The sequence below is a fragment of the Protopterus annectens genome, chromosome 15.part0 (assembly GCF_019279795.1).
Source record: "Protopterus annectens isolate FY-2018-M chromosome 15.part0, PAN1.0, whole genome shotgun sequence".
NCBI lineage: Eukaryota > Metazoa > Chordata > Ceratodontiformes > Protopteridae > Protopterus > Protopterus annectens.
In genome coordinates, this window is record NC_056749.1 from 251,181,892 (window position 1) to 251,197,201 (window position 15,310).

At 36.0% G+C, this 15,310-nt stretch overlaps 1 protein-coding gene across 3 annotated transcripts in view; it reads right to left on the bottom strand.

The window, feature by feature from the left end:
- Positions 1-15,310, bottom strand: part of PTPRB (protein tyrosine phosphatase receptor type B) — a 796,390-nt gene that overhangs the window by 306,370 nt on the left and 474,710 nt on the right. For all 3 annotated transcript variants that reach the window (XM_044057004.1, XM_044057003.1, XM_044057005.1), the window contains one exon: positions 3,058-3,336. In XM_044057004.1, the coding sequence (XP_043912939.1) occupies positions 3,058-3,336 (279 nt within the window). The remainder of the gene's footprint in view (positions 1-3,057; positions 3,337-15,310) is intronic.

The window sequence follows — 15,310 nt, forward strand, 5'->3', positions numbered from 1 at the left end:
ATCAGCAGCAAGGAAGGAGTGTTCCCACACCAAATGAGGTATCCTCAGTTTACTCTACACCGATGGAAGTTCCTTCCATTTTGGTAACCAATGACAAGTCATTAAGTACTTCTACAATAGTGCCTGTGGTAAGACGAAAAATAAATATGGAAGGAGGACGACAACAGGTTTTTCCAGTTCTACCCCTACCCTTTCAAGCAGGGAGGAAGAAAGCCATAGGACAAGATATTTACAGAGGCCAGGAATGGAAGGAGGCACCAGGTCATTTGCAAACTCATACTTTAAAGAAAATGTGGGTGAATGGGTAGGAGAGTTAGTATGGAATATTTCCAAGGATAAATTGACTACAGCCGAGACTTCTCTGCTGAATAAAGGTCTAAGTTTCATTCCTTCAACTAAAATGGACATTGGTGAACTTTATTTGTGTTTACGAATGTTTACTAGGAATGTAACGCTTAAACAGCAGTTTGGAAATGTGAATGAAACAAGGAGTACTCAGTTTAAGAAAAACAATACTTTTGTGCCAGTGTTGCCACATAATATAGAAACTTTTTTTAAGGCTTGTGAGAATGCTGTATATGGTACTGGAAGTAACTATTTTTTGAAAGAGGAAGTGTATAACTTAATGAATGAGTGCAATGCAATGCATGAACTGCAAATGAATGACAGTATACTTATATGACCTGCTGACAAAGGGGGGACCAGTGGTGATACTAAACTCTGACTTTTATTATGTAGCTATGCAAGAAATATTATTGAATTTAAATGTATATAGAAAAGTATCAACAGCAATTGTTTTTGATATGAATGAACGGATTGCAAGTACTTTACATGAATGCATGTGTATGGAGTTTTTTGTTGTTGAAAATCCACTTATTCCTCAAATTCACAGTCTTCCAAAGATTCACAAAGACACATTTAGCCCAAAATTTAGACCAATAGTAGCAGGGGCAGGGTGGCTAACAGAACCCATTTCCATTTATTTGGATAGTGAATTGAAGACAGTGCTTACTGAATTTACATATATTCTGAGAGATACTGAACAGTTTTTAGTGGCTCTGTATGGGGCAGTGAGAGACATGGGAACAGCAGACACAGGGATGTTAGCCTCATTTGATGTGGTGTCCTTATTCACGAGTATACCGAATGACCAAGGGATTAGCATGGTGAAATCAGTGCTGGCAAGACAAGGGACATTTTCTAATACCAAGATAGATTTTCTTTGTATGTTGTTAGAATTAGTGCTGGAACATAATATCTTTATGTTCAATGGAACAAGTTATCAGCAGTTATCAGGGGTTGCTATGGGCACAAGTTGTGCCAATAAATGGTAAATTGGGAATATGAACACCTATTGGGCAATCCCCAAATAGCCTTTTATAGGTGTTTTGTAGGTGATATTTTTATTTTCTGGAAGGGTAATGGGGAACAAGTCAAGTCTTTATTTTCACATCTGAATACCACTAGTGACTTTCTAAAGTTCACAATGAATTGTTCTGAAAAGAGTTTAGGTTTCTTGGATGTTACCATCTACAAAGAAGATAATAGATGGTCTACGAAGCTACACAGGAAACAGTGTTATAGACCATCTTTTCTATATAGGAACAGCATGCACAACCAACGTATTTTTCCTAATAATATTAGAGGACAGGCAATGAGAATATCACGTTTATATTGCCAAGAGGAAGTGTATGAAAATGAGCTAAGTAATTTAAGAACAGGTTTTTTAAGCAGGGGTTATAATGAACAATAAATTAATAAGGTGTATCATAAAGTAGATAAAGAAAGAGAAGTTAAAGCTAAGCCCTACTATTCTGATAGAGTATGTAGTGAAAGGGTAGGTATCAAGAGCAGAGCACTAACCTACTCTCCTATTGTCTTACCATACACAAAGGACGTGAAAACATTTGAAACCATTATTCAACAGAATTGGTATATGCTGCTAGTAGATGAGGATACCACTAATATAGCAGGCAGACAACCACATTTTGTATTTAAAAACAAGAAAATTTTAAAGCAGCAGTTATGCTATCCAAGGACATTTGTTTTGAAGGACAACATAGTGAAGGGTACTCATAGATGTGGACACTGTGCATACTGTACTTATGTGGATGAGTCTAGACTTTTTAAGCATCCAGGAACAATGGAAGCTCTGGGAGCTTAGGAATTCTGCTGATTGTAACACCAGTAATGTAGTGTACATGGCTCACTGTAAAACATGCTTTCAGATTTATGTTGGTAAGACCAATCTTCACCTTAGGGAACAGATTAGGGACCATCTTTATTGCACTAGAAAAGGGCAAGTATATAGTGGTCTAGCTAGGCAGACACTGGCCAAGGGTGATAAGCATGTATTTTTATTTCAGGTACTACATGTTCAGAATGTTAACATTAGGATGTTGGACATAGTCAATACCAGTGAAAACATGGAAGTACAATGAATTTTGAGACTGGGAGCACATAGAGGTTTGGGTTTAAATGAGAGCATTCCCTTGAAGTCAGCATTAAAATCCAGAAAGTTAAGATAATATTAGTATTTGCATAAGTACCACTTCCAAAACAATGAGATTAATATACATGCATTCACAAAGTAATTTTCTTTATACAATTTTATATTTTGTATATATGGGCATATGCCTTTATTTTACTAGGTTCTATTTTACTAAGCTCTAGTTTTAATGTAATGTGTAACCAAGGCAACTAATTAATTTTTGAGTGTTAGGATTGGTTGATTTGTATTGAATTAAAGTATTTATGTGTTGCTACTTTTTAAATGAATTGTCTGATGAAACAATGGTTACCATTGCAAAAGCGCTCACCTTTTTGTATTAAACCAGCGGATTTTATCTTGCTGTGGTCCTGCTTTTTATTCCAGTTACCTCTACTATTGGGCTTTTTGTGTTTGGATATTTAGATAGATGTAGATATATGCTTACATAGACGTACTCGCACACAAACACATATACAAACAATCCAGAATCTATGACAGTAATAAAGCAAAAATACCCCAAATAAGTCTCAAGTTATTCTTTCACTGTTTACCCATAAACTTCTTACCTGTTGATCCAGTGGTAAAGTGTGCAACAGAACTTTTATTTCCAGCAACAGCAGTAATGGTCATCATATATTTATTACCAGGCACAAGATCTTTAAATGTCACATTCTTCTCTGATGTATTCACTGATGCCAGAAAGGTCTGAGCATTGTCTTCCCCCAGTCTAAATAGTGATATGTTATACCAGTCTACCGTTCCTAGTGATGATAGCCACTGAACCATCAAACTGGTGGAAGTTGTGTTTTCTTTAAAAACAGCAAACTCTGTAGGACCAGCAGGATCTAAAATAGTGAAACAGAAAACATCAAAAAAGTATCATCAACATAGGATTATTACATTGATATTATTACCCTTAAAAAATGTTGAAAGTTTCATTTGCATATGTTATCTTTACTTCAGTGCTTTTCATTTGGCTGCATGTCCAGTCAAACATGTGCACTGAAGGGGTGCAAACCTAACTTACAAAACTATTATATCAAAGTGGAGGAGAACTTCCAACTAGCTCAGCTGTTTTGAGACATGTTCTAATATGCTAAAAATATTTCCTAGTTAAATCAGTGGAAATAAAGGACAACTTTGACTTCTCATTCAAATTTTAAGACCTTATCAATTTTCTTAAAAAATACAGTAATGTTAAGATATATCAATTCCCTACACCTCTTTCCTTTTCCATATAGTATCAATGTTATGTTATACCCTTTTGTAGAATACATTAGAAATATTGCCTGTATCTGTGTTACTGAGGACTAAAGTCCTGACTATGGCACAGATAACCTGAATCCGAGTATAATCTAGAGTGCTGAACAGCTCATTTAGGGGGTTCAGCTTTGATGCTCATGAAGAACTCGTTTTTCCTGTGGTTTATATCCCTTATCCTATCCAGCCAGTAAAGAAAACCAACCTCAAACACAAACCACAGTGATGATTTGAACAGACTACCAAACAAAAAGTTTCTAGTTCATCTGCTACATAAGTCATGCCTCCAACTCACGTATATAACTGCATTGTTGCAGTATAACTGCTTGAAGTTAGTTTTTCTCATGACACATCCTCCTCCTCCTTTGGGAAACTGATGGGGACCTTGTATGCCAATGTTCTTTCCTTGAATTAAATCATTCTGAGCAAATTTCAAGTGTGTTACCCATGTGCTACCTAGGAAGCCATGTCTACACAAACTATACTCTCTACCTCCCTTTATCACACATAACTGTACTGACTGTATTAGTTCTCCAGGGCCCTTTTGGCTAGTCTGGAAAACTGGTAGGTGCTCATTCAGTTGATATTGTTATCCATAATGGCCCTGCATTTTCATTCCATAACCATAACCTCCACGACACCCACCAAACCTGCTAGTATACTGAAGTCTCATTAAGTGAGGGACAGGCATTACAAGGCTTGCTGTTCCTCACTATCATGCATCAATCCAGTAACCTGCTGCACAGGGGGGATACAAACAATCAATAAGGGAAAAGAAGGCGGAATGATGATCTTGTATCAGTATTAGAAGGTAATATGGCATTCTGTGATATTTTGTTTGGTGGCAGTTGCTCTTAGGAATCACCGATTTCAATGCTGAACAATTAGTTGAAAACTTTGAGTTACACAGATTAACCAAATGGGGCATCAGAAAAGTTTTAAATTCTTTTAGTGCTATATTTCTCCTTAAGTACTGATGTCTTTTCAGTTAAATATGACATGTCAGGTGGTAATGAGTGTGCACCCCTCATTATGAGTAGCATAGAGAGAGGATTTGCTCTGATAAAAAACATTTAACATCTAGTCATAGCACTATTTGGTCAGTCATCCTTGATTTGAACCATTTTTGACTAATTAATCACTGCCGATATAACCGATGTTCTCTGTTTGCATGTTTGTGATATAGTTTGCCCAGTTTCTTTTTCTCATCAGACAGCTATCGTGTCTGTATGACTTACTCCTGCAGCTCAACAGTGCAGGTATAAGCCTCAAAATGATGTCATGAATGTATAGGCAAGTGAAAGTCTGAACAGTCCTTTTACATTCTGTAGTCTATTATACACAAAATGTGTGACAATGTATGTACTTAATATGCTTGGACATATCTTTAACTAATGCTCATGATAGCCCTTCTATCACTCCAGATTAATTTTCTGTTACCAGAGCTGTTGCTAGAATGCAACATTTCCAAACAGCCATGAGCACTGTGGCATCTGCAGTAGGTATAGCAGGGCTGTAATTAATTCCTACAATATTTGTGCAATAAATGAACTATAACGAGGGTGTGCAGTAAGACCAAGCTTTAAACTTTATTCGCCTCATATATCTGTCTGTTGCAGTCTATTATTGTGATACACTATCATTATGCACTATTACTGTGCGTGGCTTTCAGTGCAAATTATCTTCAGTTGCTCATTTGTGACTTGTGCAAAATGCCTTTGTTATCATTAATATACTGTGCAGCTGATTATCTTATGGATTCTGCCCAACTGGGGATGCCTCAAACAAGCAGTCTCTGTCTAGTACGCTGATATATCAGACATGTATCCACTAAGAAATTGAGTTATTCTGATGTTTAAAAGGCACATGGAATAATAAATAACTTAGGGTTAAATTACTGTGCAGTATTTCAATAATCAAGAAATATTATATCAGAATGACAATAATTTTATTACATGGAATTATAGCTTGTGTATATGTAAAATCCTGAAATCATAAACTCTGTCAATAGATGAGATAGGCACTTAGTCTCTCTTCCATTTATTGATACTGTCATGAGAAGCACTCAGTCTGTCTTCCATATATGAATACTGTCACGAGAGGCACTCAGTCTGCCTTCCTTTTATTGATACTGTCATGAGGATCTAATATGCAGATGCAGCCTGCACCACTAGCCCACTATGTTACAGTGCTTCTTGGACAAATTATTATTTTTTTTCATGTCAACTCTGCATGGCACTTGCAGGCCGTCTTAATTTTCTCTAAAAGTCTCAGCTTTACATGACAGTAGAATCACAAAGCAAATACCTCATACTTTAGAAAATTAGAAATCTTCATAGACTGATTTTCAGCATACCTCTCAACTGTCCAGATTTTCACAGAATGTCCAGATTTTTGCTTCATGTTTTTGTCTGTTCCTCATAAAATCTATGGTTTTCTGGCAAATCACTTAGATGATCTGTGAATTAAGGTCACTAAATAATGACATACATTTGAGTTTCAGACGTCAAATCCTTCAGAAAATGTATGTTAAAACAAACCCTGTTACTCTAACAACTTTCTAAGTTTATCAGAACAATATTTAAAATTTGTCCCTATTTATGGGGATTTGTCCCTCCTTTTGATGGGCTTTGTCCAGATTTATTGCACCAAGAGGTTGAGAGGTATGATTTTCAGATAACAGTGATAAGGTGACCCCATGTCAAACATTACTTCAGACATACGTTTACAGTTATATAAATGGTCCCTCATGCAAATCTTCTAATAAAAATAGCCATACTGAATACCCTTATAATTTAAATTAATTTGTAATAGTTTGGTGATACTGGAATGAATCAGGGTACAATTTATAAAGTAAAAAGTTAAAGACATTCTTCTGTTAAACAATCTGTGTAATTAATAAAGTAAAAACTTTGACAGATATTTTTTTCATTTACTAACTGGTTAAGTAAACTGATCAGATGGCCCTTTTAACCATGACCTTGGCCAAATGGATGACAGTGCAACAATATTACAAACCAGTTAAATGAATGTATATTTGTAATGTAAACAAGAGATATTGTCAGATAGAGACCAATAATATGTAGAAAATTACAGATGGAAAGTTAGGTACAAAATAGATTATTTGCATGCTACATGTATTATTATTATTATTACTATTATTATTACTATTATTATTATTATTATTATTATTATTATTAATATTTGTCTTTGTTGACCAGAAAAATCCAAAAGGGCAAATCCCATTTTCAGTGGAGGCCTAGTGAGAAAAGTTTTTTTTTTCACAAAGATACAATACGTAGATAGTTCTCAAGATATTTAGATACAAACAGATAATTGTTCTATAGTGACACTATACAAAGATAAAACAGATATTTCTTCTATGGTGACGTTATACAGAATATTAGACTTCAAATATAAAACATTTAGTATGCAACCAGTTCATGTGCAATATATGACAAGAAGATTTCAATACGACTTATAAATCATGGGTAAGGCAGGCTATAATATATCTTAGGAATAAATATAATTCGGTAATAGATGTGAAACACTAGTTGGTAGGTAGATAGTAGTTAAAGCTAGAAGAGGGAGAGAGGTATTGTATACCTGATGAGTCAAGGATAGTGGCATTAAGAATATTAGGGTACATACTGACACAGAACCTGGCTGTAAGATAGTGGGGGAGAGTTTTTGAAGGTGTTGGATAAAGTGGGAAGTCAGAAAGAAACTGAAATGTAAAGTGAGGATAATGTAGGAGGATAACTGAGAAGGAGTGTTAGAAAGGTTTGTTGTGTAGAAGGAGATACATTTTATAAAGGGTTAGGGGTTATGGGATGATAAAGGAAAATGAAGTTACCCAGGTGAGAAGCCTGTGCATGACGACGTGGGGTTTAGGTCTTCTTTTAGAAAGGGCCTGAAGGTGAAAAGTTTCATGATCTGTTTCAGGTATGTTGGGATGGTGTTCCAGAGTGTAGATATGCAATAAGAGTATAGTGAGCCACCTGCTGAGTTATTAAACTTTGTTGTGATTACTAAGAGATTACTGGTTTATCAAAGGTCTCTGCCTGAAGTGCGGTTTTGCAGGGTATCTTTTAGTGCTGGGCAATGTTTCTGGTGCATGTATAAGATTGTGAGTAGTAATAAGTTGTGAGTATGTTAAACAGTTGTATAGCTCAGACCACTGTGTAGTTGTTTCAGGGAACACTAAAGTGTAAGAATTTTCTCTTACTAATCCTTATCAAAATTGTCTGTTACTTATACACCAACAGAAAAAGCTTGTGTCGTATTAGAACTTTATTTCATGCAACTAAGTCTTGAAAACCACAATTCTGTTTAGTTATTTGCCCAGCAAAAAGTGAAGTGCTTAACATGTTTTTGCATAGAAACCCCTATGTGAAATTAATTTGTGTTATAATTTACTGAATATTATTTTAAGTAAAGGCACAGAACTATTTTCTAGATGTCAAACTGCAGGTCTTTTACTGCCAAGAATTGCCGTACAGGGCAAAGCCGGCTGTGCATGGTACTCCAGTGATGGCAAAATTTACATTAGCTGCTTACTGTCTGTGTTCACAGATACAAGTGGGAACAGCACTTCTTTTTAAAGCTAAAAAAGTATCTGAAGTGTTGTATAAAAACAATAAATTACATGCAAATCATCAGTTTTTGAGACCTGTATAAGACTGAAATCCTGCTGCACAAAAACACTTTGCCTATCCAGGGATTTTCCCGATAGTAAAATGTATTGCTATAGTAGCCTCATGTTTAAATACTCAATTAACATTTCTGTTGTACTGGAAATATGGAAAAAGCAATTGAAGACCTTTTAAAATGAATGACTGGTAAACAGGAAACTCTTCTCATAATTATAGCTGCTTGATAGTGAAGAATGTTGACAGGAGACAACCAATCAATGAAAGAAGCAAAGCATTACCTGTATGCAACTCAGAGAAGGGCAGATCTTACAGCACAGAGCTGTAGCACAGCAAGGTTGCAGCCATACCTCTCAAGCTCTTACAGCAAGAATATCTGGGCTAAGCCATAAATAAAAGTGGGACAAAGGCTCACAAATAGGGACAATATTTAAATATTGCTCTTGTTGAAAGGGCCTTTAGTGGGGGGGCAGGAGGGTGAAGTCTGCACTGAACCTATCTGCTAGCAGGTTGGCTAAGTCAACAGGTCAGTGTAAGTGATACCATTAAATACTAATTCAGAACAAACCTGGGCTTTGCCATGGAGATTCCTGACGTAATTGAAGAAGGCTTTGTGGTTTTCCTCTGTTTCAGAGGCTAGTTTCGATTCATAATTGGCTTTGGAGGTTTTCACTAATGATGTAATTTGCTTGATGAGGCTAAGGAGGGAGTTTTTCCGATTTGGAATTTGTTCCTTTTTACCCTTTGACAACAGTTTCTTCCTTTTGTTGTAAAGTCTGTTGCTAGAGGATGTCCACCAGACAGGTTTGTGTTTCCTTGAGGGCAGGTTTTAGTTCCGTTGGGCATGGCTGAGTTCATGCAGTTGTACAGGTGCTTGTATACTACATTGATGTACTGTTCTGCATAGTTGTCTGCATCCTCTGATGACAGTGGTGTGAAGCTACTGATACCCTCCCTTAGAAACATGCAGTCAGCTTTTGAGAAGTTTTTTAGCCTGATTAAAGCTGGGGTGGGAGTTGAGTGGGATAGAAACCTCTACTGAGACAGACTGATGATCTGAGCTCACCAGGGAAGAATGTGCTGTGGGAGTAGTGCAGTGGTCGACCATGTTGGTGAGATCCAAGTCCAGAATATTACCTTCCCTTGTGGTGGATGAGATGAGCTGGTCTAGAGTGTTATGAAGTCAAGGAATTGTATATCTATATCTACACCTATATCTATATCTATATCTATGTCTATATCTATATCTATATCTATATCTTTATCTATAGCTATAGCTATATCTATACCTATATCCATATATTTATATATCTATATATATATATTTCTATATTTCTATCTCTATCTGTAATGCATTGGTGAACATCACTGAAACTAATGTCGACCTCTGTTTTACTGACATGCTTTGGTTGACAAAACAGATGATGGTCAGGTGTGCAAGACTGGCAAAACCTGGGGTTGAGGAATATACACTTTCCCAAGGCATTACACATCTTGGACAGGGAATACATAATTAGCGGGGGGGGGGGGTGAGGGATGCAGTAGAGCTTGCCTTCCCACATAAAACATGTGTTAAACTTTTCCTGCTCCGAGGTTAATCCTAGGAGCATATGTAATAAATAGCATGTCAGCAGGCTCACTATTGAAATGTCGGTATTTGAAATGCTGAGTGCCAAAAAGCCAAAAAAAAGACTGAAAGGTGCGAATCTTGAAAATCGCTCTTCTCCTTAAAACACCCTCTGAACTTATGTAAACCAGCACCAAGATCACTTAACCATAGAGAAAAGAGAATATTCAGAAAAATGACATCTCGGACTTAGTTTATAAAAGTCCCAACATTCTACCATTCAGTCTCCAAATTTTGGGGCTCGCTCTAGAAGGTCCTGATATTTCAAATGGTTAATTGTCAACATTTTGTTGTCAGCATTAGAGATGTTGACATTTTATGCAACAGATTACTTTAACTATATATATATATATATATATATATATATATATATATATATATATATCTATATAAAACATATGTATTTATATATAATATATTTACGTGTGTGTGTGTGTGTGTGTGTGTGTGTGTGTGTACACACACACACACACACACACACACACACACACACACACACACACACACATATATATATATATATATCTACGTTTTTGATCAAAAGTACGGTTCATCGAACCGTACTTCCTCGAAGTTACGTCCGCGAAAGTGCATTCCATCAAAAATGCACTTTCACGGAATAAAAAATCAATAACTAAAAAAGTAAAACAGCTGTGCCCCCCATACCCCCTACTTTAGAATTCTCACTCCAAGATCGTACTACAGTGTGGAAAAGGGAATATTCCCTTACCCCCACTATACTACGATCTCAACAAAACTTTCCTTAATTGTACATCAACAGTATACATTGATGTACAACTAAGGCAACATGCAACATTCAAACTGCATGTTTTCCTTTTTATTTGTTTTCTTTAGCAAAAGTGCATATTCAACAAAATGCACATTTGCTAAAGTAATTTCGACAAAGTACGGTTCGATGAACCATACTGTCGATAAAATAAATAGGACATATATATATATATATATATATATATATATATATATATATACACATATACATATTTTTACGTATATAGGTAGATATATAGATATGTAGATATTGATATAGCAAATTATGACACTCACTTCCCTGAGGCCATCTTTTGGAGAAAAGTGACTGTGATAACCATAGTTAAAAGAGATACTGCTTATTTTTTCGAGGTTTTTGTTGAATACCCAAATAAATTTTAAATGATCAGGGTACAACCTTTATGTTAAGAGGTTAAGGTTAACAATCTCAGAATTGGAAGCACACCCTTATCAGCGTGAACAAGCAAATAAGACATCTTGTAATGTTATCTAAAGCTAACTATGAATCTAGATTAGCATCCCTAGCTAAGGATAACCATAAGACATTTTTTAGGTACATCAGAAACCTTAAAGGAAAACCCCAGATTTGCTCTGAGCTGGTAGTGAATTGTATCAAATATACTGAACCGTTGGAAATATCCAACCTGCTAGTGGACAGGGTCAGTAAAAACTTTTACCCCTGTACCAGCCACATATTCCACAAAACATTCCTACCACCTATTCTCCACCTAGCATCTCTAAACAGCAGGTCTTAAGCACTCTCTCGAAGGTCAAAAACACAGCTGCTATGGGACCTGAAAACATCCCAGGCTGCATTCTCAATGGTTTAAAACAAGAATTAGCAACACCATGGGGTACCCTTTTTAACCATGGCGTAAGCACTGGTTTTGCATCTGCTGAATGGAAAACAGCTACCATCACCCCCTTGCACAAGATGGGGTGCATCCACTAACCCTGGGAACTACAGACCCATTAGCCTAATCAGCCTTATATGCAAGTCCATGGAAAGAATCATCATAGACCTTAGCAACAAGGAAACAGGAGACCATTAAACAATTGATCTGACCCAATTTGATTTTGTTAAATGAATATCCTGCCTGTTGAACCTGGTGGACTTCTTTGAGACTGTCACCAAAGCCCTGGATGAAGGCAAATCTGTGCATACAGCATACCTACACTTAGCCAAGGCCTCTGACACAATCCCCCAGTCAGGCATCATTGAAAAACTGACTCAACTAGTGGTCAACTCATATACTGTCTTGTGGGTTGCAAACTGGCTCACCTCCAGAATACATACAGTCAAAATAGGGAACTTAACAGAGCAGTGGTGCTTTACAGGAATCGGTGCTGGGGCCCATATTGTTTGGAATCTACTTCTCAGAAGTACAGGCAAAAACAAAAGGTCTGTGGTTGTGGAGTCCCCAAATGATGTCAACATTCTACAAGAAGGACGTATGCAAACCAATGATTGGTTCCTAAGTCCTTGTCTTAAATTCAATGCAAAAAAAGGCATTATCTTCTCTTTTTAATTTCTCCAAATCTTTTGAGTTTCTAATACCCTGATGGGAATGTACCCCATTCCTAAGTTATGATTAAAGTTCATGAAATTAGTATTGTTTCAATCTTTGCTGTCAGGCAGAAGTGCTCTTCACAGTGCCCACATTGTGCCCAGTAGTGACTCCTTTTGCAGTTTGTATGGGGTTGCATGTATATAGCAATTTCAATGCTCAATGCTACTTTTGTCTTCTTTTTATGGGCCACTATATCTGTTTTTTGCATCTGTCTTTTGAACTGTTGGTAAAGGGTGATCCCATGTGATGTAGACCATCATTTTTTTGCGATGCTTTGGGGCTCATGTTTTAAGTGTTTTTCAGCTACTTGCATACCATAATGTTTTTGCAATCCCCAGTGCAACAGTCTTGCCACATTATTATGCCTTTCATATACAGTCCTTCTGCCATTGGTATGTTACAACCAGCAACAAGGTGTGCAACTGTTTCCAATTCTGTTTTACAAAACCTATATTTGTCTGTTTCTCCCACATGTTCATTGGACTTTGTAAACCAACATGTAAGTAGACCACTACCTTGGGCCCCCAATATTAACCTTTCATCTTTTGATTTTTGTTTGCCTCTCCTTAACTATTCCTTCATTTGATCCTGATCAACATGAGGCTGTTCCAGGAGTTTTCTGCACTTGCAACTATATTTATGCATTTTCCACATTCTTGTCTTCTCAACTGATCCTTTACCTTACATTCTTTCTTTTGTTTTATTTTTTGGCATATTCAGTTGCTGCCTGATTTTTATCTACTTCTGGTTTGATTTCCATTCCTGCTTGATGCCGATATGCTTCTGCTAGACTAAGCAGCAAAGTCAACTTAGATTTATTCTCCTCATGTTTCAAAACTTTCACTATGTTTGGGTCTTGTGAGGTCAGCAGATATGTATAGAGTCCCACGATTGCAGATCTATACATGTAATCAATTTCAAGGAGGCCCATACCTTCTTTGGAATGAGGAACATATAATCTTGGTATGCACTGATTTTTATAAATCATTTGATGAGCATGAAGCATCCTTCTTGTTTTCCTGTCTAATCTATCCAACTCCTTTTGGGGCCAGTCAATCACTCCAAAACTGTAAGTTAGAACAGGAAGAGCACGTCTGAATCTTTGTTCCTAGATGTCTTTGTCTTCTAAAATATTCCTTACTGAGTTTTATTCAAATTTGTTCGTGTTTTATAGTTGATCCTTCATCAATTCCCAAATATTTATACACTCCCTCTTGCTCAAGTTCTTTTATATCACATTCTTGTTCTAAACTGATGTTTTCCTGGTGCTGCATTTTTCCTACTTTAAAGGTTGCTTTTGCACATTTATCAAGACCAAATGACATTCTTATATCATCTGAAAAAGTTTTTTTTTTTGTTTTTTTCCATAATAATTCTTTATTATTTTTCAGCTTATTCAAACAAAACATTTGACATAGAAATACACAGGTGATTTTCAAACAAAGCTTCTAATAACATTCAAGCAACATATATACCCTATTTACATGAACGCTTCCATATTTCCTATAGCTGTAGAAACAAAGATTATTTTCTCCCGGAATAGTATCTTCCAATAATATGGTTTTAGATAAAATTGTATTATATAATATTCATAACAAAGGAAAATTTTAAATTCCATGTTTTAAGCCAGTATAATATTGAACATTTGTTCCCACAGTTTCCAGTTATAAGGATTTTTGTTTTGATTATTAATTACGTATTTGTGGGCTAAAATGTGTTTTATCACTAAGGTCCTAAAATTATCCCATGAAGTTTGAGATGGATTCAACCAATTAGTAGCTATGTAGAGTTTCATTAAAAGAAAAATATTAATGAGTATTTTGACTACTTGCAGTTGTGCTTTCAGTTCCTCATCTGTTAAGCTATACAGTTTTAAATCATCTGCAAAGAGAAGATGAGAAGTCTTTACACTTTATTGCTTTCTGGGGCCAAATTATAGCTAGGACCTAATCAGCTGAGCAGGCAGCTTAATGGGTTAAGGGTAAGGCAAAAGAGCAGCGGTGACAGACAGTTGCCCTAGAATATCCCCCTTTGGAATTTTATCCCTGGAATAATAATTTGTCCTTTACCATAACTTAACTGCAAAGGGGTTTACCATTGTTTCATGGTCACTGTGATGTAGTTTTAGCAGTGTAAGGTGTATTTTTCACATTTGTAAGCACTGTTTTATCCATGAATGTGGGATACTGTCAAATGCTTTTTTGTAGTCTATCATCCATGCCATACTTAGATTCTTCCCCTTTTTGCATTTCTCCACTATGACTTTATTTAACAACAAATGACACTTTGTTCCATATGGCTTTCTTTTATTACCCTTTTGTTCTATTGCCATAATTGAGTTTTTTCTAAATGACTATAAACTCTGTAGGCATCACTTCCAGTATATAGTTTATACGTCATCAGAAGTCAAGTTACTGGTCTATAGTTTTTAGGGTAGCTTGCAGGTTCACTCTTAAGTAGGAGCATTGTTTTTCCTGTTGTTAGTCAGGCTGGTGTCTGTTTGGGGTGCACATATAAATAGTTCTTACTCATGGATAAATCTTTGTGCAAAGATGTTAACACTTTTAGCCAGAAGTTAGGTACTGCATCTGCGCCTGGGGTTTTCCAATTAGAGGCTTTTCTTAACTTTGTTTCAATCTCTCTGGCCGTTACTTGATCCCATTTCATATCCTGTACATTTGAACTTATTTTTTCTTTTACTTCTTCTAACATTTAGCATCTTTGTTATGTTTCACAGGATCTTCAAAATTATTTCTCCAAAATGTATTTATTTCTTCTTGTTTTGGTAGTCTTTCAATTCCTTTTACGGTGTTTCCCAATTCTATATAAAACTTTTTTGGGTCATCAATAAATTGCTTGTTTTGTACTTTTCCTTTATATTTATCTATGTATCTTATATGTTTTTTTGGCTATGCTGATA